The 27,914-nt window shown below is 42.2% G+C and overlaps 1 protein-coding gene across 15 annotated transcripts in view; it reads left to right on the forward strand.

Annotated features, from left to right (window-relative positions):
* The window catches only part of afdna (afadin, adherens junction formation factor a), a 121,759-nt gene extending 94,367 nt beyond the window's left edge, over nt 1–27,392 (forward strand). For 7 of the 15 annotated variants that reach the window (XM_076874075.1, XM_076874077.1, XM_076874079.1 and 4 more), the window contains 15 exons: nt 1,931–1,996; nt 2,085–2,158; nt 4,327–4,445; nt 5,710–5,910; nt 6,942–7,033; nt 7,229–7,429; nt 7,952–8,090; nt 8,660–9,059; nt 9,361–9,605; nt 9,692–9,906; nt 10,413–10,592; nt 14,717–14,851; nt 19,240–19,783; nt 25,004–25,088; nt 25,487–27,392. In XM_076874075.1, coding sequence (XP_076730190.1) covers nt 1,931–1,996; nt 2,085–2,158; nt 4,327–4,445; nt 5,710–5,910; nt 6,942–7,033; nt 7,229–7,429; nt 7,952–8,090; nt 8,660–9,059; nt 9,361–9,605; nt 9,692–9,906; nt 10,413–10,592; nt 14,717–14,851; nt 19,240–19,783; nt 25,004–25,088; nt 25,487–25,643 — 2,853 coding nt within the window. In that variant the 3' untranslated portion in view covers nt 25,644–27,392. Of the gene's footprint in view, nt 1–1,930; nt 1,997–2,084; nt 2,159–4,326; nt 4,446–5,709; nt 5,911–6,941; nt 7,034–7,228; nt 7,430–7,951; nt 8,091–8,659; nt 9,060–9,360; nt 9,606–9,691; nt 9,907–10,412; nt 10,593–12,433; nt 12,473–14,716; nt 14,852–19,239; nt 19,784–25,000; nt 25,089–25,486 lie in introns of all 15 variants that reach the window. The other 8 variants (XM_076874086.1, XM_076874089.1, XM_076874081.1 and 5 more) reach the window with 7 other exon arrangements.
* The last annotated feature ends 522 nt before the right edge of the window (nt 27,393–27,914 follow it).

The raw sequence follows: 27,914 nt of genomic DNA on the forward strand, positions 1-27,914 counted from the left end.
CTCAACACATTAGGATTGGACTGTATAACAGTTCCTTCTTGAGATGGATGTTTTAATTCCCTGACTTTCTTGGCTAAGATAGGCAGGTTTGAAAAAAGGCAGGACGGAGACACACTTATGAGATTAAGTACAGCTCTGTGCAAATGTTTTAACCACTTGAGATGTTTGCATTCTTATCCCTCATGCTACAACATCAAGGGAGCATCTGATCGTCTAGAATTCATCATGAGAATGAAACTGTCTTCTTCTTCTTCAATTTTATTTACTTTATGTAGCTCCAGTTTACAACAAAAGTCACCTTAAGGCAGGGGTCAGCAACCTTTAAGACCCAAAGAGCCACTTGGACCCGGTTTCCATGCAAAAGAAAACACTGGGAGCTGCAAATACTTTTTGACATCTAAAATGAAGATAACACTGTAATTATTGTTTTTTACCTTTATGCTTTGTGTGAACAACTAAGGTGTGTTGCTTATGAAACCCATGAAGTGCTACAGAGAAAATTATATTTTATTTATGTAATTAACACATTTTGAACTCTTAACGAAATATAACAAACGGAAAGACACCCAGCTGAACTAAAATGATCCATGTAGCAAACAACAACTGTTGTGAGCCGCCACCCTTTTATCGCCTTTGGGCTTTTGGAGCCTTGGCCTGGCTTTTAAAAAATAATTGGCGGAAAAAAGCACTATGCTGCTAAAAAAAAAAAAAGAAAGATAGATATTTTCAAAATTCTGCCTAAATATGTATTTTACCTGGTTAATGTGTGTGGTGGGGCGTGGTCTGCAGCGCTGCTGCAGGGGAGCGGACGAACCTGAGCTGCACCCGCAATCACGCCTCGCCGCCTTAAGGTCTGTGCTCTCTCTGCTGTTGTGTTGGCGTGTGTCGGGCTGTGAGCTGCAAAGCTACAGCCGGCTGTATGCGTACAGCAACTGTGTGTGAAAAGCATGTTCATGCAAACAGCGTCGGGTCTGCCGTGTTTACAATGGGACTTCTGCTCCTGAACCTCTGCGCACAGCGCCTGCAAATCAGGGCTGTACGAAGTCACTTTCATCTTTACGCAGGACTGTAAGCTGTCATCTGTGAGGCGTGAGCGGTGTTTGTCTTTAACATAGTTCACGGTGGAGAACAGCTGCTGACATAATGTGGATACAAAGATCCATAATTGGCCCATCTGGGGCTGAAAGTTTTGATATATGCACGGCGTTGCGGCGGTTACACCGGCTTCTGCAAGTGTGACGCTTATTTTGAGCGATGAAAAAATAATAAAATATAATTTTATTTTTATATTTCAATATCAAAATAATCTTCCAATTTAGAACTACAAGTTAAAAAAAGAACTAACATAAATAAAATACACTTCAGCTACATACTGCGGAGCCGCAGTATAAGGACTAAAGAGCCGCAGGTTGCCGACCCCTGCCTTAAGGTTTTTTTTTTTTTTGTTGCAGTGCATGGACTCCTGAGTATTAGACAGAAAATCCCAACAATTAAGCAAGCACTTGGTAACAGTGGGAAGGAAAAACTCTATTTTAAAAGGAATCAGGCTCAGAGAGATGCAGCCATGTGCTGTGACCCCAGGTTAATAACATGTTGTGGTGGCACTTAAATGCATCTTCTCCCAGCCTGAGCCTGTAGCAGCTCAAATGAGTTCAGGATCACCCGATCCAGTCATAACTTATAACCATTATCGGATGAAATGAAAATTATAAATGTACCGGTTCTCGTATAGGGCCTTTCTACTCAGTTTGAGCATTCAAAGTGCTTCCCTACTTACAGTAAATAATTGTGGTAATTGTATGTGTCTGCTTTTTGTGTTAGGAATGAATCGAGTTACTCGATAAAAACTGAAGCACTTATGAAAACCATTCGCTTTTTCACCCGCAGGTTTATGAACATTATACTTACTGTGTTTGGTTTTTCTCTGCAGGGTGCTGGTCAGGAGAAGCTGGGCATCTACATCAAGTCTGTTGTCAAAGGCGGAGCAGCTGATATGGTCAGTATGAAAACTACGACGGAAAACAGGAGAAAGAATCAGGATGTGATCAATATGTGTGAGTGTGCGTCTGTTTGTGTTTACACAGGATGGTCGTTTGGCGGCAGGTGACCAGTTGTTGAGTGTTGATGGGCGGAGTCTAGTCGGCCTATCGCAAGAGAGGTGAGAAACTTGTACAGCAACATTTTTTTAATCCACAGAAATAATTTGGGAAATCCTGAGCACACACGAGCAAATTACAATTTTATGATTGACCCCAAAGAAGCAGCAGGGTGTAAATAGTGTTTTTCTTTTTATATATTTAACCACCTACCGCGCTGTAGTGACGCATTTATGGTCACGAGATGATGAAACTGACATTTAATGTTATTTTAGGAGCAGAAAACATTCAGCGGCACGTCAGCATGATAATTTACTTTTCACCTCAGGGTTAAGACATCCTGAGGTCGTTGCATCCCGTTGGTCCTTGTAAACACACGGATTTTCCAGCACGTCTGGAACATGCAGCTCGAGCAGAAAAAGGGTGCGTGCGTGTGTGTGCGTGTGTGTGTTTTGGAAACAGCACCAGAGCACGCGGTGGCTAACGCCCCATTCAGATTAATCCTGTTATTCCTCTTGCTTGACATGCACAGGCTTGATTTTTAGTGTTATTACCTGCATTGTGACAAAGAGTCAAACTGGATTAACAGATCATTAAGTTAATTGCTTTAGCATGCAGATAGCAGCTAAAGCAATTAACTAATTTTTCTAGATTTCGAGTTTTTGTCATGGTATCATAGCGTGGTAATCTCAACTCCCAGCAAGTAGAGATTAAGGGATTTTTACCCTTTCTGTCAGACATAGATGTGTATGTAAAGCTGTGATGTTTCCAAATATGGATTTGGAGCCTGTTTTCCCCTCAGCGCCAAGGGGCTGATGTTACATTCCCAGAATCACTTCCAGTCAAACAGTTAGCTTCTGCCCTACAACTATTTATAGGATTAGGTTAAAACTCCATACACAGGGACATGTAACACATAATAGCAGGCATCCTGTGCGTGTCTGAGTGACACATCAGCATTGGAGCCAAAGTTGGAATGAAGCGTGTCTCTGGTAGTGACAAATATAATCCCTGCCTCCTCTGGTTCATAGTAAAGGCAGTTGTTCTTCCCGTTATTAACTCACAGCAGTGCTGGGGGCTGCAGAGCTGTCCAGACTTCCCACTCAAAATGTTTTTATTTGAACAAAAAACAATGTGCTCGACCAACAAGCATCAGGAGGCTCTGGTGCATAGGCTTATTAAGACCTTACATGATATGAAATTTGTGTTTTAGTGAAGTTCAATCAACATTTCAGGAACTTTTCAGGCAAAACATGAAACACCTTGTGAGAATTTGCTCCTTTTTAACAAACTTTAATAATATTTGAAACAATATTGACAATTAAGCTGGAAGAAAATTGGTACAAAATTAAAATCTCAAAACTTTTATTTTATAATTTAGAATAACTTAGAATAAACCTCTGTAGCCACCTGGGTGTTAGATACAACCTTGTCTGTCTACACGTTCTTTTACCAAAAAAGGTACTTTGATTTTTTTTTATTTTTTCCAGTCATGTCCTCATCCCGTGTTAGTACCTCATCGCTCTGTGGTCTCAGTCTTATACAATCACATTCTTTTCTATATGTGTCATATCTTAACCGCTTTGCCTTACATAAGAAACATGTCGAAGGCATTTTGGTTACTTTTGAAGCTAAAAAAACACCAGTTAGTACAATACATTCAGATTATATTTATCACGTGGATACAAGGAAACCGCACCATAGCAACTTCAGTAACAAACTAAAAAGAGACACAGGTCAGGTCTTCTTGTCTGACATGCTTTAAATCCCTGAAGTGTTTAAAGTAATCCAAAAAACAGACAGCGATCAGCATAAAAGGTGATCATAAACCAAAACTACAGGTAACTAATAATGGTAATCAAGGTTGCCGCTCCTAAACATGTGGCCACCTGATAAACTGCCACTAAATAAGCCAAATTAAACATAATCACAAGTCACACAGTTGAAGTTTGTCTATGAAAAAACAGTCAGTTAAATTTAAATGTATGTATACATCTTAGTTCATCTGATTGTGGTATGGATCGCCACAGATGCGGATTATAAATTCCTGTTTGCCTAAAATGTTGTGTTGTTCTTCTACCCTATTTTTTAATTATGAAACCCTTAGACAGCCACAACTGTGACTCCACACTGGGCTAAGTTTGTCCCAGAGAGTGGGGCTGTGGAGGGGCTGCAAAGAAACTTGGCTCAGTGTGTCCCTCTGTAATTTGTGCTCCCCCCTCTTGTTCAGGGCGGCAGAGCTGATGACGAGGACGGGCTCAGTCGTCACTCTGGAAGTCGCCAAGCAGGGAGCCATTTACCACGGACTGGCCACCCTCCTCAACCAGCCAAGCCCAATGATGGCAAGAGGTGAGCGCACACACAAGAAGCAGGATTTTATTCATGACTAAAAGTTCTGGTGTATGGTTCTGGATGTAATTTTGGAAGCGCTGATGATTTGTGGAAATCTTTGTGACTTATTGATAACTTTGATGGCTTATTAATCAAATTAAATCAACTGAGAATTGATTTTGAATTCTGGTTAGTTGTCTTCAACTATTTCAGCCATTATTTGTACAGATAGATGTAAAAACTTGTCTTGGGTTCAACCTTTTCCACACGCATGCTGATTTTTCTCTAATTTTGGTATAAATGTAATATTTGTATCTATTTTTTTTTAATAGATACAAAGGTTGTTTTCTTCTCTTTTTTTTTTTTTTAAAGGATTGGTAGTAAGACACAAATGAATAAAATCATTAGGAGTTTTAAAAATAATGAAGCCATTTTTCTACCTCAATCAACAACCCTCAGAGGCATTTAAAAACAGCCACAAACACGGCTCTCTAAAGTATTTAAAAGTGGTAATGAATGAACTATTGTTGGTCCCACTGAAGGGTGTGCCAGTAATTTGGTGTTGTGGATGATGGAAAAGAAGCAGGCTTGTCCAGACAGTGTGTCCTTGTTGTCTTCCTCTGCAGCACAGTAAAAATCCTGCTAGCAGACTGGAGGATATAATGAGAGCTTGTGGCCAGAGCCAGCTGTGTGTGTGTGCAGACACACGTGCATGGCAGAGTTTACAGGGTTGTCTGGCTCTGCGCTGGTCTTTGTCTGCTTGAGCGGTGACCCCAGGTTCATTAAGGAAGCGTTCTGGCCGGGCCAGTCTGTGGTCCACAATGACGATGAAGGCGTGTTTCTCCCAAATTCCCTCGACCGCAGACTCTTGCACCGCTGACAGAGACGTTTAACAAGCAGACGTCGAAGGACGGTCTTTAGTTACAGGAAACTGGACAAGCTGAGCAGGAGTGTAGATTCTCACAGAACGATGGCGTGAAGCCAGAAGAAGAAACAAATTGGTAGCTGTGCTGTATGGATTTTATATGAACCTATGTTTAAAATACACTTAAATGCCTTTAAATTAGCTTCAGTCACAATTACAGACGCCCCAGCAGGAGATCAGCACTTTGATGTGTGTTTAAAATGGTCTGAGACAACAAACGACTCCAAAGAGGTGAAATCAGTTGGGCCCAAACACAAGCTCGACTAGAACAAAGGCTGACAAACTGCAGCAACACAAAGATTCACTTTTTTCTTTTTAACTGTTTTCCTCTGCTCCTGTTTCTTCTTTCACCTCCAGCGTCAGACCGAGGCCGTGAGAAGAACGGGAAAATGCGACCAAAGAGTGAAGGCTTCGAGCTGTACAACAGCTCGGTGCAGAACGGCTCTCCAGAGAGCCCGCAGCCCGGCTGGGACTCTTACCCCGAGCCAAAGAAGATGAGCGGAGAAGACCGGCTCCTGAAGAACCGAGCCGACCATCGCTCCAGCCCCAACGTAGCCAGTAAGAAAGCTGCTTATTAATTATTTATTACAGTGTCATTTTAATAATTCCTCTTCTTCCGCCACAAATATAAGGTGAACTTTAACTTTAGTTCTGCACAAAATAATGAAACCATTCCTACTTATTTGGTTTACAGACTGTATATTTAAGAAGGATGTACCCACTGGGATGTCGCGCATTGTTTTAAAGCCTTTAGTTGGCCATGTTTGCTGTCACAGTGTTGTCTGTTCTGGAATCGGATATGGTCATATTTGGTTAAGAGCTTGGGCTGCTAAATTATCAATAATAGCAAACTTTCCATGTGTACATGGATACCTAATAAAGTCAGTTTTATTTATATAGCACATTTAAAACTTGGCTTGAATTGTTGCAGGTAAAGCCAAGTGCACAGTGTCGGCACCCACCTGTAACTCAAAGCAGCCACATCACTAATAATACATAACTTTAAGCTTTAATACAGTTTAAACAGATGAAGTATATTAAAAAAAATCATTGTTCTTTACTATGTTTGAAATCTTCCTTTCATGGTATTTCACATCCCAACAAATTATATGTAATTTATGCTACAAGCTGGGAATTTCCTTTTACAGCATGTAAAATATCTGTAACAAAGTAGTCTAAAGGGCAAAAGGTCAGTACCATAAATTAAAATATGAAACAGAAACCAAATGGCTCAATCAATTAAGAGGAGAGCATAAAATCATTCATAGTTCAATTATAATGCAAAAAAATAAATAAAACAATTGATCCATTGAGCCATCGCTGGTCAACAGCGTTTGGTGTGGGCAGTAAAGGAAATAGGAAAAAAAATAAAACCGCCCTCATGTTATTCTGTAGCTACTCCACCCTGATTTAGAAACACAGTAGCAGCCAGTTTTCCTGCTGCTGGAAAAATATTTATTTTCAGAAGAAAAGAAAATATTTTCAGCAACCATTTTCATTCTTCTGTTCCTCAGTAATTGTGTATTGGTGAGACTTTTTGTTTTTTTGTTACTGCACTAAAGCAATGGTTTCTCCTGCCTCTGCTTCAGATCAGAGCCAGAGTCCTGCAAACAAATCAGTGTACCCTGGAGGACCTGGCACCAAGATCACCTCCGTCTCCACCGGGAACCTGTGTGCAGACGTAAGTAACCATCAGACTGAATCCTTACCCTTATGGGAAATGTAACAGCAGAGTGACACAACATTTGAGCACACTCGGTATGTTGAGCAGACATGAGAAATCATTTATCAGGTTTATGGCTTAGTCTTGTTTATTCCTGGAAAACCATCTCAAAATATTTTGTTTTTTTTCACACGCTTGTTTTTTGTTCCTCAGGATGAGCCCTCTCCTCCCCGCCCAGAGGCCTACCCCATCCCAACTCAGACATATCCCAGGGAGTACTTCACCATCCCAGCCTCCAAGAGCCAGGATCGGGTGGTGGGACCAGGGCAGCAGGGGCCCCCACCACACTGGCAGGGTATGGAGGACAGAGATCGCCTCCCCATGGGCGATAACATCCACAACAACAGCATGCAGGTACGGAAGCTTGAGATACTTTTCAGATACTGTTTTTCTGGGCGTTACAACGCTCTGAGACCCAAAAAGATTAGTAAAGTTTTATTATTCATCAATGTGTTTTTCCAAATCACATTTTGGTGACACAGAAATGTTTGAAGCCATCAGCTTGTTGACAAGCCGATCATCATCTCCTTCTCCATCCTTTTCTGGCTGTGAGCTCCTCTCATCTTCGTCCTCCCAGTTTTGAGCATCGTTTGTTCCATCTCTTATGAGTCACCGTGGTTATATCTGCATATGCAAAGGCTTAAAAAGTGTCACAGGATTGAAAAACATATTTAAACATTAGAAATACAATTTAAGATAACATAATAAAACAGACAAACTAGAGCCTACATAATAACCTCTAAGGTAAACTTGGGAATGTAATAAGTAGCTGATTGAGGTGATATTGATTATTTGTGTTTCCAACCACCCCTCCTCTCTCCTTTTATAACGCATACTTTTCCTCATCTAATATTTAATGTTTTGATTGCTTTGCAGCGGATTAATCACTCTCAGGAGGACTTGTATCCACCACCAGGAGGCATGAGGCCAGATGAGCGAATGCAGCCACACTACCAGCACCGGGACCTGGACTACCCACACAGAGATCTCGAATACCAGAGAGGTCCACCTGGAGGTAAGAAGGAAAACCTGACTTCAGATCGGATCAGAGAGGATGACAGAAAAAGGACCGCAGCACCTGTTAGTGTGTTCACTACCAGATTATACAGCATCTTAAAGTCAGCATCCAAATGTCCCTTAAAAGTTGATTATCCTTCATGATTACATAAAACACACAAATCATGATATTAAATTCAAGGACCAGAGCAAAGACAATTTGCTAAAGCATAGCAAATCAGACATGCTGTCATTTCTGACATTCATCAGATGAAAACAACAACAAAAATAATAACTAAGTTGTAAGTTATTTCACTTTAAAAATAAATATAAAAATCTAATGTTTTGGACTGCAGATGCCCAGGAAAAACACTCTGTAGTTTTACCATCACCAAGCCTCCATCTTTCTTCAGAAAGCTGATTAGTACTAAAGTATTGTGCCAACATTAGTGATAAAATTCATTTTTAGGCTAAGAAGGTTCAGAGGTACTGATACTGGTTTTTCATGGAGGTTTAAAGGCTTAGAAACCACTGTGCAGTTGGTGTCCCTGGTCAAGCAGGTGACCATGTGTTTCTTTGTGTCTGCAGGTCTGGTAGGGCCCGACCACTGGGCTCCACAGCCGCAGGTGTCCTCCTCCCTGGAGTCATCAACATCAAGCCAGGAGCATCTCAACTTCTCCGCGTCCTCCTCTTCTTCGAACAAGACCCAAAACCAGAAGACCGGCCCGGGCAGATGGAAGACGCCCAACGCCCCTCACACCGTGCCACCGCATTCGGCACAGCCGCCGTCTCGGTCTGACCTGCCCCCTCCTCCTCCTCCACCTCCAGCAGCTTACCCCGAACCCTACGACCCACAGCCGGACCTACCGCTTCCGCCCCCTCCAGCTGCTATCAACCCAGTAACGGCTCAGCAAGCTGCTGACCGCAAGAAGAGAGAGGAGCAGCAGCGCTGGTATGAGAAGGAGAAGGCTCGGCTTGAGGAAGAGAGGTGGGCTTGTTTTGTTTATTGAAATGTTAGCAAAAAAAGCATCTTTGTTATTTACTATTTACTATATCCGGCTTGCTATTTATTATTTCTGAGGGAAGATGTAGACAAGCATTTATGCTTGTTGCATTTTAAGACCTTGGCCAAGTCACCCTTTTAAATGGCACTTTCTCTAAAAGCAAAAACGTATTAGTACAGGATTCCCATTTTTCAATTTAAAAAAACAAAACAAGGTGATGTCATACTGCTACATTTATGCATCTGATTTTGAGTATTAATGATGATGATATTGATGCATTTCCAGGGATAGGAAGAGGAGGGAGCAGGAGAGGAAGTTGGGTCAGATCCGGGCCAACCCTGTCATGCCCGTCCAGCCTCACAACGGAGGAGCCATGCCTCCTCCTCACCACCAGCCCCCTGTGGCCTCCATGGCTCCACCTCAGCCTTACCACCCCCCACAGCCTCAGCCTCCTCCACCCAGACCAGAGAAGCTGGCCAGTCTGCCGCGGTCTGCTGTACCTCCTCCTGCTAGTGCCTCCAACCCTGCTGGTAACAAGAAATGTATTAGTTACTTCTTGTTTAAACAAATAAACCAGTCTTGTCTCTGTAATAACTAGTATTCAATATGCCTGCAGGCATGGACACAGTGATCAGGGAGCTGCTTCCACAGCAGCAGCCGCGAACCATCGAGAGGCGAGACCTGCAGTACATCACAATCAGCAAGGAGGAGCTGACGTCCAGCGACAGTCTGTCTCCAGATCCTTGGAAGAGAGATGCCCGAGAGAAGGCCGAAAAACAGCAGCAGCTTCACATCGTGGATCTGCTGGACAAGGAAATCCAGGAGCTGCAGGTACTTTTGTTCACAACAGTGGGAGGAGTGATTTGAAATCAGAGATCATGTTTTAGAAGGAAGTAGCAGAGTTAATGTGATCGACTTGACATTATGAGGATATTGTGGAAGAGTATGATCAAAACTGCTATGCAAACTGTTATTTTATCTTCTTGCCTCAAGTAGGAAATATTTAATGGTAAAAACCAGTAAAGATCATTCAAAAGAAAGTAATTAGGTCAGATATTGTTAGAAATGGTTCACCAGATATTGATATCAAGTGGTAGGTGCAGGGTGTAAATGTTGCATCACACAAAAGTATAAAAGATATGATTATTAGAGAGGTAATATATCTCACACTCTTTCCACTCCTGCATCTATGCGTGGATAGAGCAGGGTTTAACCAAAGACATAAAGCTGGATTTCTGTAAAAGCTACTGGCCGGTGCCCCGTTCTGATACTTAGATGACCTTGTGGCTTATTCCGGTAAGACGACTTCAGTTTCTAAACATCATTTTGTTTTGCAGGCAAAGCCCGAGCGAACAGCGGAAGAAAACGACCGCCTCAGGAAATTGATGCTGGAGTGGCAGTTCCAGAAACGACTGCAGGAGTCCAAGCAGAGCGACGACGAGGAGGACGAGGAGGATGATGAAGACGTGGACACCGTGATGATCATGCAGAGGCTGGAGGCCGAGAAGAGAGCCAGGGTAAGAAATGGAAGGAAATGACTGAGGGGGAAAAATGAGTTCATTTGAAGGAAGTAGGGAAGGTGCTTTTTTTTTTTCTTAACAAAAAGAAAAGGAGGGAGTCGAAATCGTATCATGTGCAAAGGCTGCTTTGGCAGAAATCAAACTTTCTGACTTCTGTTTTTCGAGCGTTACTACCCATCAGCTCAGAGTTCAGGGCGAGCCGCAGGAAATCGGGCTGATGGGGGGGAAAACAGAACCGCCTTTCAAATGCTAGAAGGGAAAATGGCTCCCACTATGAATGTCCTGCAATGTGCATCTGCAACATGCTTCTATCATCGCTTTGCCATGCTGAGCTGCTTAAATCTGATTGGCTGGAGGGGTGGATGGGAGGGCAGGCGGCAGCAGTGTCGTTAAAGCTGCTTTCACATCTCGTGGATGTGACTTTTATTTGAGCAAACGCTGCACATGTGCAGCCTTTTGATTATTTAAGCACAGGTCTTGCACTACAATGGATATCAAATATCCAGTATTTTTAAGGTGAAGACGATGCTGGGTGTTTGAATTCACCGAGTCATCCAGCACGAGCCTGAGTGTGTGTCGAAACCTCAGGAGGAAAGTGCTTTTCTAGGTTCAGACACATCAGTTGTGCATTCATCCGGGTCGTGTGTAGATCTGCTGTGTGTTCCTCCCAGTAGCTCTGTAGTGAAGGTAACTGTTTTGTAGCTGACTTTTACCAGACTTTGACTGGATATTTTAGGATGCGGAACGTGGGTGTCTTTAGTAGCTGTGGATGAATCTCAGAGTTTGGTTGACTGTGTGAATTATTTTATTTTTTTATGTCTTTGGTTTGCTGCGTTCTTTTTCTTTGTTGAACTACTTTATTCATCTTGAAGACTGGTATACACTTGGTTTTAAAATCTGGGACTTTTGGCTGCTTAGGAAGGGAATTTAGGCTCATATACACCAGAAACATATTTCAGACACTAATAGAAATGTGCAGGCGTTTCCAGCTGTTCACAGTGGTTGGTCAAAGTAATTTATAATGGGGGCACAGATAAAGTCTTTTTTACTGTCTATGAGTACTGTTCCCAAGTACTGAACTGGATAAAGTGCGCAAAAGGTAAAACATTGGATAACGTGGTTAGAGGTTATTGTGACAGTATTACTAACATAAAATAATCCATTTAAATGCTGTCCAGTCATCTAATGTGCATCACTGCAGTGAGGAGTTATTGCTGATTTAGGATAATTGTGTCTCTTTGTGGTTGTTTGAGTGAGGTTTGTTTGACTTTTTTCCCCACGTGTGCATTAGTATGTACACTACCACAGGTATGTTCTGAAGTGGGTCCCAGACCACCAGTAAGGTTTGGTAGTGCTCCTCGGTGGTCTTTTACACCTGTGTTAGATTGTTCATAATGTGTAAACAGGGTCTAGTTTAGGTCTTCATGACTAAAAGTGGACATTTAGTTAGCTTACAGTAAATGGATAATACCACAAAATTACAACTTTCTCTAAGAAGTAAAAACTTCTTGGACTATTTTACTTTACCAAAGCTTCATTGATAAAGTTGAAGAGAAAAATATGGGACGATGAGCTCAACGTTAAAGATGTAGCTCTGTAGTTTTTAGATTTAAAAGCTTCTCATCAACAGAGTAATAAGACCAAACCATGTTTTCACTTTATTCTATGTCCTCCCCTGCTCTTCTCTTATCTCTGTTTTACTCTTTAGTTCCTCCCTCGATTTTCTAATCTAGTCTTAACTCCTCCTCACCTTCCTTTTCAGTATTTGGGTATTTCCTCCTCCAACTATCTCCCCTCCCTCTCTCACTCTCTATTCTCTTCTTCTTCTTCCTCTTCAGCAGCAGACTGCTGTCCCAGCTATCTCTGTTCTAGACTTGGTATGTTCATCCTGTTAATGACGAGTATCTTCTCCCTGCCCTTACATCACTTCCTGTTTCCTGTCTGGGCTTCCCACCTGCCCGTGTCTCTCCCTACCCATCTGGGCTTGCTGTTGTCGTTTCATCGGGGGTCGTGGTGGTAGACGGGACTGGGCCATGATTAGCTAACGAGCAGTTGGTCCTAGGATGCTTGATGTTGTTTGGCTGGGGAAGCTGTCCATCTCTTTGTCAACTCAAAACACCTGCTGGGGGACGGTGAACGAAGCTGCTGCTTAAATATTGGTGTTTGATAACTGCAAACCAAACCTGTCCATGCTTTCAGATTAGCAGAGCTGCGGTTGGTGTGATTCTTTTCAGCAGTGATGTTTTGAGTACATATTGAGGTGGCGCCTGCATGGCTGAATGCATCATGGGGGGCATCTGGGTCGAGACCAATGCATGACAGTCCTGCGAGCCCCCTGCGCTGCCTGTGAAGGGCCACATCATGTTGTCGTGGTGGTCATGAATCCATCCGTCTGTCTACCCATCCATCCATTTGTGTGTGACCTGCTGAGCCTCTTTGTCTTCTCTGTATAGGGTCTGTTCAACCAAGTAGATTAGCTAATTCTTGCTTTACTTGATTAAATGTACATAAGAGATGGACTTGGCCACCCAGAGACTCAGATCCATTAGTTTGTGAAGTACAATTTTGAAACCTTTAGGAGAGTCGAACTCCAGGTCTCGAGGGCCGGTGTCCTGCAGGTTTTAGATCTCACCCTGGGTCAACACACCTGAATCAAATGATTAGTTTATTACCAGGCCTCTGGAGAACTTCCAGACATGTTGAGGAGGTCATTTAGCCATTTAAATCAGCTGTGATGGATCAAGGACACATCTAAAACCTGCAGGACACCGGCCCTTGAGGCCTGGAGTTCAACAGCTGTGCTTTAGATCATCATTTTTGCTTAAAAACACTCAATGTCCAACTCATATTTGGACATGGAGTTAGGACTAATAAGCTAACAACAAGAGTTTTTACTCTAAAACTAGATCCTAGTATACAAAATTAACACATTTTGTACTAATCAAGCATTAAGGCTAATGATTGAGACCACAAACTCATCAGGAAAGTGTTTAATTGGGTAAAAGAAGAAACAAAAGTAGGGTCAATTTCTCGTAGACTTCTATACAATTGTTTTTGCAGGAAAGTTCTTGCCCCCTACTGGCAATTATCTATATTGCAGGTTCCAGACATTTTTAGACACTACAGCTTCAGAACATCACTTTGTGGTTAAATGATTGATAGACAGATTTAGTTTTATTTAACCAGGGTCATAGCATTGACCTGACCATGACCTAGAATGATGTAGTTACCATATTTACCCTAATGCAATAGTGGCAAATATTAACAAATAACAAAAATAAAGAAGGAAGACTGCATTGCCTTCAAATCTACTGGAAAACCTTTACAGTGTAAATACAACTTTTTTTAATGGAAATATAAAGACAAAGAAAAGTGTAACCAAAATAGTAATTGTAAGAAATTAAAAATATATAAAATTCACTCAATAAACAAATTGAAACGACTCAAGCAAAACAATATATCCTGCATAAGAATTAGAAAAGGAGCAAACGGGGAGCCTTATTGGAGCTTCTTTGTGGACAGATACCACCGCGAACGTTTGGTTAAACTGACCCTTTAACCACCATCCAGCCCTAGAATGGGTGTGTTTGTTTCGTTTGTCGCCATGCTGCACTTGGTTTGTCGGGATGGTTTTCGGAATATTTCTGCTGCAGCCCATTAAGCTTGCAGTTACTTCAGGTACGCTTGATTTATTATTCCTCTGCTGCTCAGTGGGACATTTAATGATCTGTAAACGAAATCAAGTACACCTTAAGTAGCCAAAGGAGGGGCTGTCTTTGCTTTTCGCTCTGCCCTTTTCCGGTTGTTGTTACTGCTGCTGCTGTTGTCGTTGTCGCTGCATGTCGGTGTGTGCATGTTTAGCAGTGTGTGCGTGCGTGCGTGTCTGTTTCTTTCTGCCTGTGCTGTGTGTTTGCAGTGCACACAGCTCCTCCCCCCAGGAGCAGTCCTGTGAGACAAATGCAGTTCTACCTCACATTTGTACACAAACATATTAGTGCAGTTGAACAAATCCAAAAGAAAATGTGCTCAGATTATGTGTCTGTGAATGCCACGCGTACTAATTTCTTTCCTCATTTGCATGCGTGCCTTGCGGCATGTTCCCCGCGGGTGTGTGTGACCAGTTGCAGGATGAGGAGCGGCGGCGTAAGCAGCAGCTGGAGGAGATTCGTAAGCGGGAGGCAGAGGAGCGGGCGAAGCAGGAGGAGGAGAGGAGGTGGAGGGAGGAGGAGAGAGCCAAGCGAGAGGCCGAGGAGAAGGTCGGTGTGTCTGTCCTTGAAACCGCTGGAGTTCTGACCTGATTAAAATTAATGCTTTGTGCCTTTATTAAAGTATTACTGAGTCAGAGCTTCAGGTGTAGCACAGATTAGGTTTACACACACACACACACACACACACACACACACACACACACACACACACACACACACACACACACACACACACACACACACACACACACACACAGGGGTTGGACCGATATTTGAACAGTAATTACATTATATCCAAATCTACAAAATTATGCAGCTTTCTCTTGTCTTAAATTTTTTTTTTTTCCCCTGTTAGGGTGCAACAGCCAGCTGCTAATACACAATAAAACCAAAGTACGCGATGCTAACAAGGAGCTATTAGCATGATAAGAGAAAGAAGGTCCTTAAAAATCCTCATTAAACATCAAAAATTCCCGTTAAGAACCAAAATATTGGCATTTGATAAGATTTAATGTAATTTTAATTCAGATTGTTGGATTATACTTAAAGGTGCTAAACTTTTAGATATACTGGCAAACTGTTTCCCCTGTTACCAGATAACAGTGTTTACAGCACAGATGATGCAAAGGACTACAGAAAAGGCTTTTAATTTGAAAGTGTTGCATGTCGTTTTCCTCTAGGTTGTCAATGTAAGCTAAAATGTAGCCACTGTGTTTACAATTCAGTTCGTTTGCATATTTAGCCTGCACTTTGGTAAAAAGAAATTACGTTTTATATTCTTTGTACATTCACACCTTGATTTCATAGAGATTTTAAACTATACCAACCCATCACATCGGTCTAACCCCTGAATGTGAAGATGCTTTGGAAGAATTCAGACCCTTTTACCTGGTGCACTCTTAACTGTCTAATAAATGCAATTAAAATTGCAGATAATAGGATTTTATCAGTCCTACTATAAAGTTAAACTATAGTTATTTATATATTAATCCTTTGTATCTAGCCTCAGTTTGGTGGGCCTTTAGCAAACTGTTTTCCTCTGTAAGCAAGAGATTTTTAGTTACTTAAGCTGTTGTGGGAAATAGAGAGCAGAGCGAGAAATGCAGCTGTCATTTTACAACCCTCACCTGCCGCCACGAGCTCCGGGTAGTGATTGAAAGAATGAGATCGTGGATTCAAGCGGCGGACAAGGGCTTCCTCTCACTGGCGGTCAGGGTTAGCGAGAGTGTGAGGTGAGCTCTGTCTCAGAGTACTAGTAATACGTGAACATACAAGAAGGAAAAAAAAAAAAGCAACGAATGAATGGATGACAAGATGGGACACTTAATGTGGGATTAATTGCCAAAAAAGCACCTTTGCTTTGTTTTAAACTAAATCTTCACTGTAACGGTAAAATGTGCAGCAGATGAATGAGTCTGAAAACTTCCCAAAGCTTTTACTTTCATGCCTTTGTTGGCTTAGTCTTCAATGTCACTTAGTAACTCAGGTTAATATGAGAGATGAAATGTAATACATGTGCTGTATTTTTAAATGACCAGTGGTTTGGTGCAGCATTCACCCACCCACATGTGTCGTGCGTGTTTAATCAAACATGCTCATTGTTTTTTATCTTTGTGTCGTGCCCGCTGATTTCACTGTGATACCGTTAGCGCGGTCCATTTGTCCTGTGAGCTGCAAACCACCCATAAGACCACTGGTTGTTTAAAAATAACATGCATATTTATTCAGATTTTAAAGTTCAATTTCAACTTTAGGCATCCCAGAAATCTCAGGGATTTGATTAAATGTTAATTAGGAGAATATTTAGGTGTTTCTAAGATAAATAAACTGTTTTCAGGCTGTTATGATTGTTCTGATGTTTATTATGAAGTTGTCCAGTTGCATGTCCTCATCCTGTGCACCCCCCCCACCCTATGTGATGTGTTGCTGTGTCATGTTACGTGCCTCCACCCACCTGAAGCATGGGACTCCCATCATGTTGTTGTTGTTATCGTCAGTGTGCGTCAGGAAGTTTCAGTTATTTTGGGGAAGCAGTTTTGATTCATTTATTTTTTGTGAGGTTTTTAATTTTATTTTTTGTTGTCATTTCATCCAGCATTGCTTTGGAAACTATGTTTAGGGGAATGCTGCCCACCCTCCTCCAACTTTTCCCAAAAACCACATGCTTTATACCCACATCATGCACACACACACACACACGCACACGCACCGCAGAGGTCTGTCGGCCCACCTGCCTCATACCCGCCCTCAGCCATCCATACTGTACATATTCAGAAACCCAGCCGCTCACTCATTCAAACCCCACACATCCACTAATCCCTCCCAGTTTCTTCAGATTCCCACTGGGCTGGCTGAACCTGGCCATAGCGGCTCGGATACACCCACAGCAGCGCATGGTCTCTCTGAAGACATGTACAATCACAACTACACTCAGCCCTCCCCTCAGCCTCCTCCTGGCAGGCCTTCAACACATGAAACGGACCAAAAAATGTGAAGATAATCTGATACAAGAAGCATCCAGATTGAGTGACCCCGGAGCGGCTGGTCACGCTCCAAACCTCAAAATCTAAACACATTCACCAGTGAAGCTTCATCACAGGCCTCCCACCCCCTAGTGTAGATTTTGGAGCTCAGCCACTGGAGACAGGGTGGGCTGGAAACTTAAAAACCTACCCACAAACCGTAAAATACAAACCCGGGCCACACAGAAAACCGAGCACACATGGACACCCAGCACACATACACAAACAGAGTGATGAGGGAAGAGGAGACGGCGGTAAGCTGGATTCTTTTAGCGTTGTGTCAAGTTAGCGGATTTCATAGACCAGTCGGAGGAGATTTCCCAAGTTTGGTTGATGGACAGCATTAAAAAAAAAACCCACGATATTAGATTTTCGCAGTGATGTGGAGCAACATATGCATCAGGCGTGACGTTCAAGAGTGCCGAGCTGCATCAGTGTACACTCACAGACACAGGAAACCAGCAGAATTGAGACCAGCACAGGGGCATCAGCCTTGAAGTTGGTCCCTGATTTTATTTTATTTTTTATCTTTCTGAAACCTAATAAGATGATTTAAAAATCATCAAAGGAAAAAAAAGAAAGAAAAGCTGGCCTTGTGAAATAGCTGTAGGAAGGGAAAGCAGATGTGGTTATGTTCCTAAAACTGAGAGCACATTAATCATAACATTTTAAAGATGAAGTTAATCGTTCCCTTTTGGATGGATTGTTGACATCAGTACTGAAAAAGTAGCTTATTAGTTAATTAATGCTTTTTTTTTTTAATTTGAGTTACCAGCTCCTCAAATGTGTAGGTTTGCAATTTTTTCAGAAAAACCAGGAATTTAAAATATTCCACTTTCGCCTCTGAGGAAACACTTCCTCACATTTGAATAACTGAAATTATGTATCATTTCATAAACTTTATGAGTTATTTCAATCAAGTTAAATAGATTTTAAATGAATAATAAACACATGAATCATTCATGAAAGCAGTAATCAGATGCTTCTTTCCAGAGCAGCCGCGTCTGGACTGTTTTCACAGCTTGCAACCATTTTTTTTTTTTTTTTTTTTTTAATTTATTTTTTTACCTCACATTATCCTGTTTATGCTTGAAGGGAAATTGTGCTTGATTATTAATTACACCTCCCATTTGCAGCCTAAAAGGTTTACATGTAGATAACTTGGAGAGCTGCTTACTCTGATTTATAAATTATATAAAACAAATGGAGGGGAAAAAAGCTTTTTCCATTTGAAACTTTTATTAGTTTAAATCTTAAAATGTTCTCAGCTGGTCGAGTTTTTTGCTTGTGATTTTGTCTGCTTTGCACCACAAAGCAGGTTTATATGACTTTAAATTTAAGGTATTTTTTGTATATTTGTTTTAATAAGAAACACAGGAGAAAATAAATGTTATAGTTGTTTATTAATAAAACTTTTTTTAAATCTCAGAGGACGCACTGAAGTGTGAGGCAGTACCTTTATGCAACTGAGCTCTGCCCCCACTTCTTAATATCAGTTTAGCTCATACTTCCACTTTTGAGCCACTTTTTTTCCTATTGATTTTCCAGTTCTTTCGTCCCGTGGATGATCTTAAATCAGGGATGCTTCACTTTTGTTCTCGGATTCAGAATTGTTACACATCAAACATGTCATCAGTATTTCTGAGTCATTCATCAAGATGCAGCTGGAACACCTTATGAAACGATGCCCCTGACCTGCTGGTACGGTTTAGTTTTGGCGCACTTTGCGGTTCTTACACGCGGCTGTAGTTCAGGTTCAGTTGGAGTTTGGGTGGGAGTCTCATCAGACTGGTGGAGCGCTGCTTGTGCAGAAGCAGAGTAGTGCAGCTCGTTGAGTAGTTTCCCACGTAGCTGATTAGTGTTAGGTGTGAGCCATTGAGAGCGGCGCTTACTAACAGGTTGTCCCTCCCCTAGAGGAGACAGGAGGAGGAGTACTACGCTCGCCTGGAGGCCGAGCGGCGCCGGCAGCACGAGGAGGCGGAGAGAAAGCTGCTGACGCCTGACGAGCCGGCCGGTCTGTATCGGCCCCCGCTTCCACGGGATTACCAACCCCTTGCCCCCCAAAACCCTACTAACACCCCCCCACCCCCACCACAGAGAAACACCTCCTACCTCAAAACCCAGGTCACCTCCCCCGACATGCTCTACACCGCCAAGTTTGTCACCTACACGGGCGATGACGAAGACGAGGAGGACGCCACCAAAGCAGGGAGTGGCGGCGGCGGCCAATCAGGTCAGGTGAAGCTGTCGGCGACCCGGAAGTCGTACGGCGACCTCCCGGCCACCGCCTCGCCTAATCACAGCAAGCCTCAGCCGCCGCCCACTGCGCGCAAGCCCCGCCCTCTTTCTGACGGCATCTTCCTGTCTGGCTCGTTCCAGCCGCCAGTCAACAACTCCAACAGTACAGCCCCCCCCCTTCCTGCCAAACCGAGCTCCATGCCCCCAGGAGGCTATAAAGGTAGAACTGGAGAGAGGAGTCAGGCTCGCCACAGCGCCCTCTAAAGCGCCCGCCCCTCCCTCTCACTCACTCATCTTCATTTTCTACCCACTCCTTTATGGTTTAGTGCTACTTTCTTCTTGGTTTATCTTGTTTTCAGTAGAGAGGTGCCCTTTCACTTCCACCGTCTACTTTTTCCCTCTTTTACATGTTTGTCCAAATTTATTTGTTTTTTCCTTTTTTTTGTCGTCGATTCATCACTGTTAGTTTTTATATGTAGAAATTTGCCCCCCCTCTCTCTTCCTCCTCAAGCAAATCAGGTTCTGTTTGTTTCATATTTTTCATTGTAGGTTTATTTGAACACCTCTTGTCCCCCAGTAATTTTTTTTTCCCCTGCCCTCCGTCCTCATCTTCCTCCAATCACCCTCCCCTCCCCCTTCGATCAGCACTAGTGAACAGAAAAAAGCAATCGATAATCACGCCACCACTTTTTGCTGCAGATTGAGACCCATCAGAGCCAATCATAGTACTGTTGGTGTTGTCGCTCGCCGCCTCCTTTGTGTCTGGTTGGTTGCTGCTTGGGAATTTGGGTTGGGGGGCGGGGGTAAAGGCCAGCCGTCAGTCTGCCTGCCTGCCTGCCCGTCCTCCCCACCCCCCCGCCCCCCCTGTCCTGCCCCGTGGCTCTGCTTAGCGGTGTTGGCTTTAAAGGGAAGGAGACACACCATTGGCTTCTCACACCCATCAATCACTCAATTGAGCAGAATCATTTCATAAACATGCAAAAACTGCACACAGCAGCAGTGTGTTGAGTGAAGGAGCTCCTCTTTGTCTGTGTCTGTTTAAACGGCTCGTTTTCCTTCTCTATAGCTCAGTCTACTCTGACCACACTGACGGAGCGCCATAAATTCTAGAGGTTCATGATCAGGCTGCCGCTTTTTTTTTTTTTTTTTTTTATCAAGAGGTTAAAATAGTCTTTAACGCAGTCCAAATGTGGATTTATCCATGTCAGATATTATTTCAAGATAGGCATCTCTTCTTCATTGTTTGAAAGAGATCGAGCTGCAGCCAGCTGGCTGCTGTTTGGAAGTTTTGTGTTCCCACAAAAATTTCACCCAGAATTTTATTTATTCCGTATCCCTTGGATAGAGCTCGTATAAAAGATAAACGCAGGGCTCTGCGATGGAAATGTGAAACCTGCTGAGCCTTAAACACGCATTCTTTCCAATGACCAGCAGGCGGCGAGTAAACAAGCCAGCTTGGAAGCTAGCCTGAGAAGATGACCTCGCTAAGCAATTCCCTAATGACTTTATGGTCAGTTATTAGATTTACTTAATAAAAGATGATTGTTTTGTAAATGATGATCCAGTTTAGAGTTGAAGAGAAAAAACAAAGCAAGGTAAGATTTAGGGAGAGCTTCTCTGCTCCTGATGGAACAGGAACCCATGAGGTTTTTGATCCTCTTTTAGTTTAAAAGAACAAAAAAGTCCCCAAAATAAAAAAAAATAAACCAAATTGGGGACTAAAGTGGATTTTTTTTCTTGTCACATGTAAAAAGCAGCTCAGTCAAAAAACCTACAACTGATAAATTGAGGTTTTGACCCCAGTACATATGTGGTAGTGAGTTATTTCCATAGTATTGGTATCACAGATTCATCAGGTTTTTAGCATCTTCTGTTAAAAACTTTTTTTCATAATGTAAGGTTCCCAAAAATCTAGTAAGTACCTAAACTAGGCATTGTGTTGGCCTGAAAAAAGACAGATGACTCGGTGATGAGTAGACATAACGATCCCTTTGTGATGCTGTCAATTTGAGCAGTTTGAACATCCATAGACAAACAGAGCTTTGACTGCAGCACAGTCTGAGTTTCAGCAGCACCTGAGGTCCAGGAGGCCGCCTGCACCTTTAACACGAAACCACCTCCATCGCCGCTGCTGCTTATATTAAAGATCAAAACACATCCAGGACCTCATGGGAATTCTGTGCTGCAATCTCACTTAAATTAAACAAAATCATCCCACTAACACCCCCCCACCCCCAACAACCTACCTCACCCAAACACCCTCTCCCCCCTCCCTTGGGAGTAAAATCTGCACGTTTCACCTCACAGTCAAACACATTGTGCATAAACACACAGCAAACAGTGCACTTTGGCTGCCAGCAGCTCACCCCAGTAACCGGCTTGATTTCTATTGCTTTTTACTGCCTGTGCATAGCTTCCACCAGGCTGCAGTCTGTATTTATTTCCTTATTTATTCTTTGCTGCTCTTCCCCACTTTGCGTGTCTGTGTTTTGGACTCTCTCTTAATTTGCTGTCCCAGAAGTGCCTAATTTTCCCTCCTCGTATCAGCTTTTGTTTCATTTCTGTCATCTCGCCTGTCAGTCTGTGTCTCTGCTGTAGCTTCAATGCTGTCTAACGCTGCGGCTTTATTTACTAAACTCCCACAGGGCTTTGCGGCAGGTTCAGGTGAACAAACGGCACCTGAGTCTCCAGCTTCCCTGCCAATATGAAACTGTATTTGATGTGTGTTATTTGATCAGCTGGCAGGTCCTAGAGGTTTGAGTCTCACTTTAATAAAGTGTGGCCTCTTCTTGGGTTAGAGGTATTTTTGTGTAATCAAGATTGAAACCACAGGAAAAACAATACAGATGCCAGTTTGCCTCAAAGGTGCACGAACCGGAGAAAGCTGCAGAGGAAGGACGAGTTCAGTTATCCGCAGAGAGCGATGCTCAAACAGAAAGATGTGTACCAGAGCAGGGAAACAAAACAGCAATTTAAACGGGCGTCCTTTGGCCTCCAAGATAACCGAGCCAGAGTAAAAGAAAAACATTCATAACCTTTGAGAATCAATCACAGGCCAGTGGATGACTTTTTTCATGTGAATGTGAAGAATTTTCTATTGTAGTGCCAGAAGTATAATTTTCATCTCTTTTGGCTGCACAGAGGAATGTTTCTGGCCTTGAACGAGGCTTGTTTCTCTGTGGTTGCTTTGTTCTCTGCCAGTTTGTATTTATGTGGGCTGAAGTGGGACCCGGTTTGATCCCGTCCCAGACTATACTTCAGATCCCCCACCCCCTCTTGCTTTTGGCTCCATAAAACCCAAAGTAAAAAGCCTGGGAGCTGCCAGCTGGATGAATCTATCGGGGTTCACACCCCATCACTGTGTCTGCGTCTGAACTGTACCAACCTTTGATTTGCATCCTGAAACACGAAACCTTACATCCATCTAGACTGCAGTTGTGCTCTTTGAAAAGGCAGCCAAGTAGAGTTGGGACTGGATGTTTAATGTCTAACTCGTGGGTTTTTCCTGAGTGAGATTCAACCACTATCCTCACCAGTACACAGAACACAAGAGAAGAAATCCTCTTCACCATGTGGAGCCAGTGTTTCCTCTTAGCATGACGTGCCAAATACTGAGCCACGAAGAGAGTCTGCCAGGTTTTATCATCCCACATTTCTCCAAGTTCCTGCTTGCTGGTTTTAGCAAGTGAAATGAAACATTTTATCAGCTAAAAACAGAAAAGAACAGCCTTTATGGGCATTTTTTTTAAACGATTCTGTATTCTTGTAAACGTCTTTTAAAAAAAAAGAAGAAGAAGAAAAACAAAACCACGTCGGCTATTTTGAACAGGCAATTGGTGTGAGACAATTCCTAATTTATGCTCAATTTATAAAAGGGAAAACAAAACAGCCAGGCACTGTCACACGGGATACTTTTACAAGTATCTGGGTTCTTTAGTTATTTCAGCACGTTACAGGAAAAGCTGTAAATGGTTCATCCATTGGGGACTATTTTCAGTGGTGGATTAATACGCGTTTGGACCACTGGGTTCCAACCTGGGAGCACTTTGCAGGTATTTCTCAAAACAGCAAATAGTTACTCAAATGAAGGTAGCTAGGGAGATACATCCGCCACTGTTCAGTGGCGGATGTATCTCTTTTGGTCATTAGTTCTGGTTAATTATGATTTGGTAAAATTAATAGATAAATGGTTAAAAATTCCATATTTTGCCCTCTATGTGGTAGCAAACTTGACTAACTCTATAAAAAGAAACAAACCAAAGCCTGGGTTGGTCACCAGTCGGAGGCAGTAGATCTGCAAACAGCTTCAGGAAGGAAGCAGGAATCTGCACCAGCATCCAGTCCGAAAGTGGCCAGCAAGCTCCAACACATCTGGGCCGATGTGTTTAAAAAAAGAGCCTTAGTCAGAATTAGAAGTCTGTTTTTCTTCCTGTCCGGCTCCAATGCAGCCGTGTTGGCCAGAGAAGATGTAATTGGGTGTCAGTGATCAAAGTGTGCCCGGGATCTTTGTGTTTTGGAGCTGAAGTGAGGGATGGTCATTTTTAACAACCAAAGGGAAGTAAACAAGCAAATAAAAGAGAAAGTTCAAATACTTCTGAAGCTTTAATATCAGCACTGTCGGTTTTGGTCTTTATTGAAAGTAAACCATTAACACTTCTATAGCCAGCAGGAAGGAACTTGTATTTTTGTGTGCTGGAAACAAGTCTCAGACTCCTGGCTCATCGGATCCTGCGATGGTTTTACGAAGCTTTACCTTCGTTAAGCTGTTGATGTTGCTACAGTTTGGAAAGACACAGGAATGCATAAAACTAACGTCTCACTTGGGGTTAAAGGTCGCGGTCACCCTCTTCATGTTTGTTCACCTGGCTTCTTTGGGAGCCCTTCTTCATTTTTCTGAAGATACGCCGAGTTTAAGCACTGCTGGATTTAGATAGTAACAGAATTGGTTCGGACATGTTTAGCGGTGACCTCAACCTCAGAGCCCACCTGACACTTCCACAGACCATTGTTGCTGCTTGGGAATGGCTCTTTAACTGCTTTTTACTTTAGTGCTGTGTTTCTCTCTCTGCTCGCTGCTCTAGTTTAATGAGATCTGAGGTTTTTGTCTAATGCTTCTCACAACTCGCTCTCTTTTCTTTCCTCCTTTCTGCTTAGGCTGGTCTGTGGGAAATGAAGTGATAATGACTGGAGAAGCTGCTGGGTAATGGTCACCGGGGTCTCTGGTCTGCTGTCGATTCAGTTTGACTTAAAGCATTTTCAAGTGCACTCACTATGTGTAGTTGTCGTCACTGATAATTGATATCAGAGATCTTCCGAACCGTCTCCCAGCAGCTTCTGTCGCAGATGATTTTTGGTTAATCACAAGCTGCACATAAGCGATGCTAATTCGTGTCTTGCTGCTCTTTGTCTTTCTGCTGTGTGGCTCATGAACATCTAGCAGGATTTAACTCGTACACTGGAAACTCATCAGGAGTTGTAGGAACAGGAGAAGTCTACAAGGACCCGAGAGACAAATGGACGAGGAGGTGAGCTCTGTTTTATTAATTTTTTTCTTTCTTTGCCACTTTTAGTCATGGGTGGTTGTCTCTGTTGTAGCAGTCTACATCCATTTTGCCTTAAACTACAGATAATTTGGGTTTAAGTGCCTTTAAAAATGAATTATTCCTAATGACCAGCAGGGGGCAACTCCTCTCGCTCTAAAAAGAAAAGACACCTACTTCTCCCTTGACTTAATGTCTCAGTAAACGCTCCCCTGGTGAGTTTATGGTCTCGGTTACTATTTTTGAGTCATTAAATAAAAAAGGATGTTTATTTTGTAAATGATCATCTTTATTTTGGAGGGAAAAGTCAAGTTGGTACTCAACTATAATAAACCTGCATTATTTCTTCTAGTAAGTTTCTGGTTTTAATCTTAATTTTGCAGTCAAGAGCAGGAGAACTCGATCCCCAGCGATGCTCCGGAGAGTCTGACCTTCAAGGAGCGCCAGCGCCTTTTCTCTCAGGGGAAGGAGGTTTCCAACAAGGTCAAGGCTTCTCGCAAACTCATGGAGCTGGAGAACGAGCTCAACACCAAGCAGTAGACCTGAGCCTTTCACCTCCCAGCGCCACCTTAACGCCGACGCCACCGTGATAAGGTGCTCCTGGGGGACAAAAACATCGAGAGAGAGAGCCGGCGCTTGCTCCCCCTGACACTGACCGTCGCCGCCCGTTTGTTTTCCCCTCTCTCTCTTTTTGCTTTGACTTAAATCATCGAATAACTGGACCACTCTTTTTTTTTTTTCTTTTTTTTTTCTTTTTGACGTAGCGATATCAGCAGAAGAGATTTTTATGGCTTAAAAATCTGCTTCCCCTTCGTGTTAAAACCTGTTAAAGATGTATAATGATAAAGCACTGTAAAAAAGTTTTAATTATATCTAGTGAGAGTCCGAGAATCACATGACAGAAAGGGGATATATTTTTGTTTGTAAATTTTTTTTTTTTTTTTTTTTTTTTTGGGGGGGGGCGGTAGAGAGAGGTTTATTCTCTTTTTTTTTCATAGCTAAGTGAAATTTGAACAGTTTTACAGTTTTATTTTATGCTCTATTTTCTGTATCATGTTGTTTTTCAATCTTTTAATCCCTCCTTGCCAGCAGGAACGCCCAACGTTGAGCTCCACACCTTTTTATTTTATTTTTTTATTTTGTTTTTTAATTAAATTCTCAGCGAGTGGAAACACTGTTATTTCATTCTATAGCGAAAAGGTGTGGGACATTTTTTTTTTTTTTTTTTTCTTCTGTGATTTTGTTTTAGAAAAACTCTGAAAAGGTTCTTCGGGAAGGATCTTTTAAGTGCACAACATTACTGTAAATACTCGGGTCCACTCACTCTTTTACTACTGTAGAAATCTGCCAGGAAACTTTAAAAAAAAAAAAAAAAATCTGCAAAACTAATGTGATTTAACAGCCCTCCTCTTCGCTGCCACCAGAGTCACATTTTTACGTGTTTCTCCCCTTCCTGACTTCTACTTTTATTTCCTTTTAACCAGAGTAGTCGTGTGAGATGAATTTTTCGCCCTAAATTCAAGTCAGAAAAAGGAACTTGTTTTGTTCACCCACAATGTGATTAATGTTGGTTTTCACAGTAATATTAATATTGACAATAATATAACAAAAAGGAAAAAAAATGCAGCTACTCTTTAAGTGCTTGTTTGCTTTACAGATATTTATTTCAAACCTTGTGGAAAAACTTGCACAACGACTTGTTTTATTATTAAATATGTATCTGCAAACTGTTCTGAGATTACATTCGGGAACTCTGTGGTGATAAGAATAACAATAATATTAATAATCTGTGGGTTTTTTCTGCTTTAGAGACAGAAGTGTTCTGTTTTTACACCAGCTGTAGTCGGAGGGAGCCAGGTGTTTCACAACATGACCCAATTGTACAAATATACACAACGCAACACAACACACAAGTGCAGTCTCAAAAACTCACTCACCGCCACTGCTGATGTAGAAATGAAGCGCACTTCAAACCCCCTTCCCCAAACTTGTGATGTTTCAGATGTATCTCTCTCTCCCTCTCCTGCAGTTTGTTTGTTTGTTTGACTCCATCCTGTGTGTCGACTTATATATTTTTTCTCAACAGGAGCCTCTGATAAGACATGACGAGTTAAAGACGCTGTTATAATAACTGACCTGTAAAAACACTACAAGATGCTCCCCACACATACAAACAAACACAGCAACAACACCAACTTCTCCTTTTTAGGTTTCAAAATGAACTGAATCATTTAAATGGTTTCATGTTTAGCCTTTTGTAAATCATTAATAAATACAGATTTTTCAACAGTGTGGACTGGAAGCGTGGTCTTTTGTCACTGCGTTTAAAATCGACATATGGTTAGAAACAATTCAATTAAGACTATTACTTAACTAGTTAGGCTGTGAAGGCTACATAACACCCTATTTGTGTATTTATACGGTCACTTTTTGGGTACATCAGCACTTTGTATAGATAGAAAGGATTAAAGACAAGCTATTTATAAAAGCCAGTGGTACTACATTCAAATGGAATATGAACTGGCGGTGAAACGGTGCTGGGGCATTTCGGGTGTATTTAATCTGGGACAAGTGCTCTGATTTTGGAAGTTGTGTTTGATAAACTATTATTATTATGTGTTACTACCGGTAAATGGACTAGTTCTTATATAGCGCTTTTCCACTCTTCTGAGCACTCAAAGCGCTTTACACAACTTGTGCATTCACCCATTCGCACAAGCACAACTGACATTCACACACATTCATACTCCGATGAATGCATCGGAGAGCAATTTCGGGTTAGTATCTTGCCCAAGGATATTTGGCATGCAG

The sequence above is a fragment of the Maylandia zebra genome, linkage group LG15 (genome assembly GCF_041146795.1).
Source record: "Maylandia zebra isolate NMK-2024a linkage group LG15, Mzebra_GT3a, whole genome shotgun sequence".
NCBI classification, from domain to species: Eukaryota; Metazoa; Chordata; class Actinopteri; order Cichliformes; family Cichlidae; genus Maylandia; species Maylandia zebra.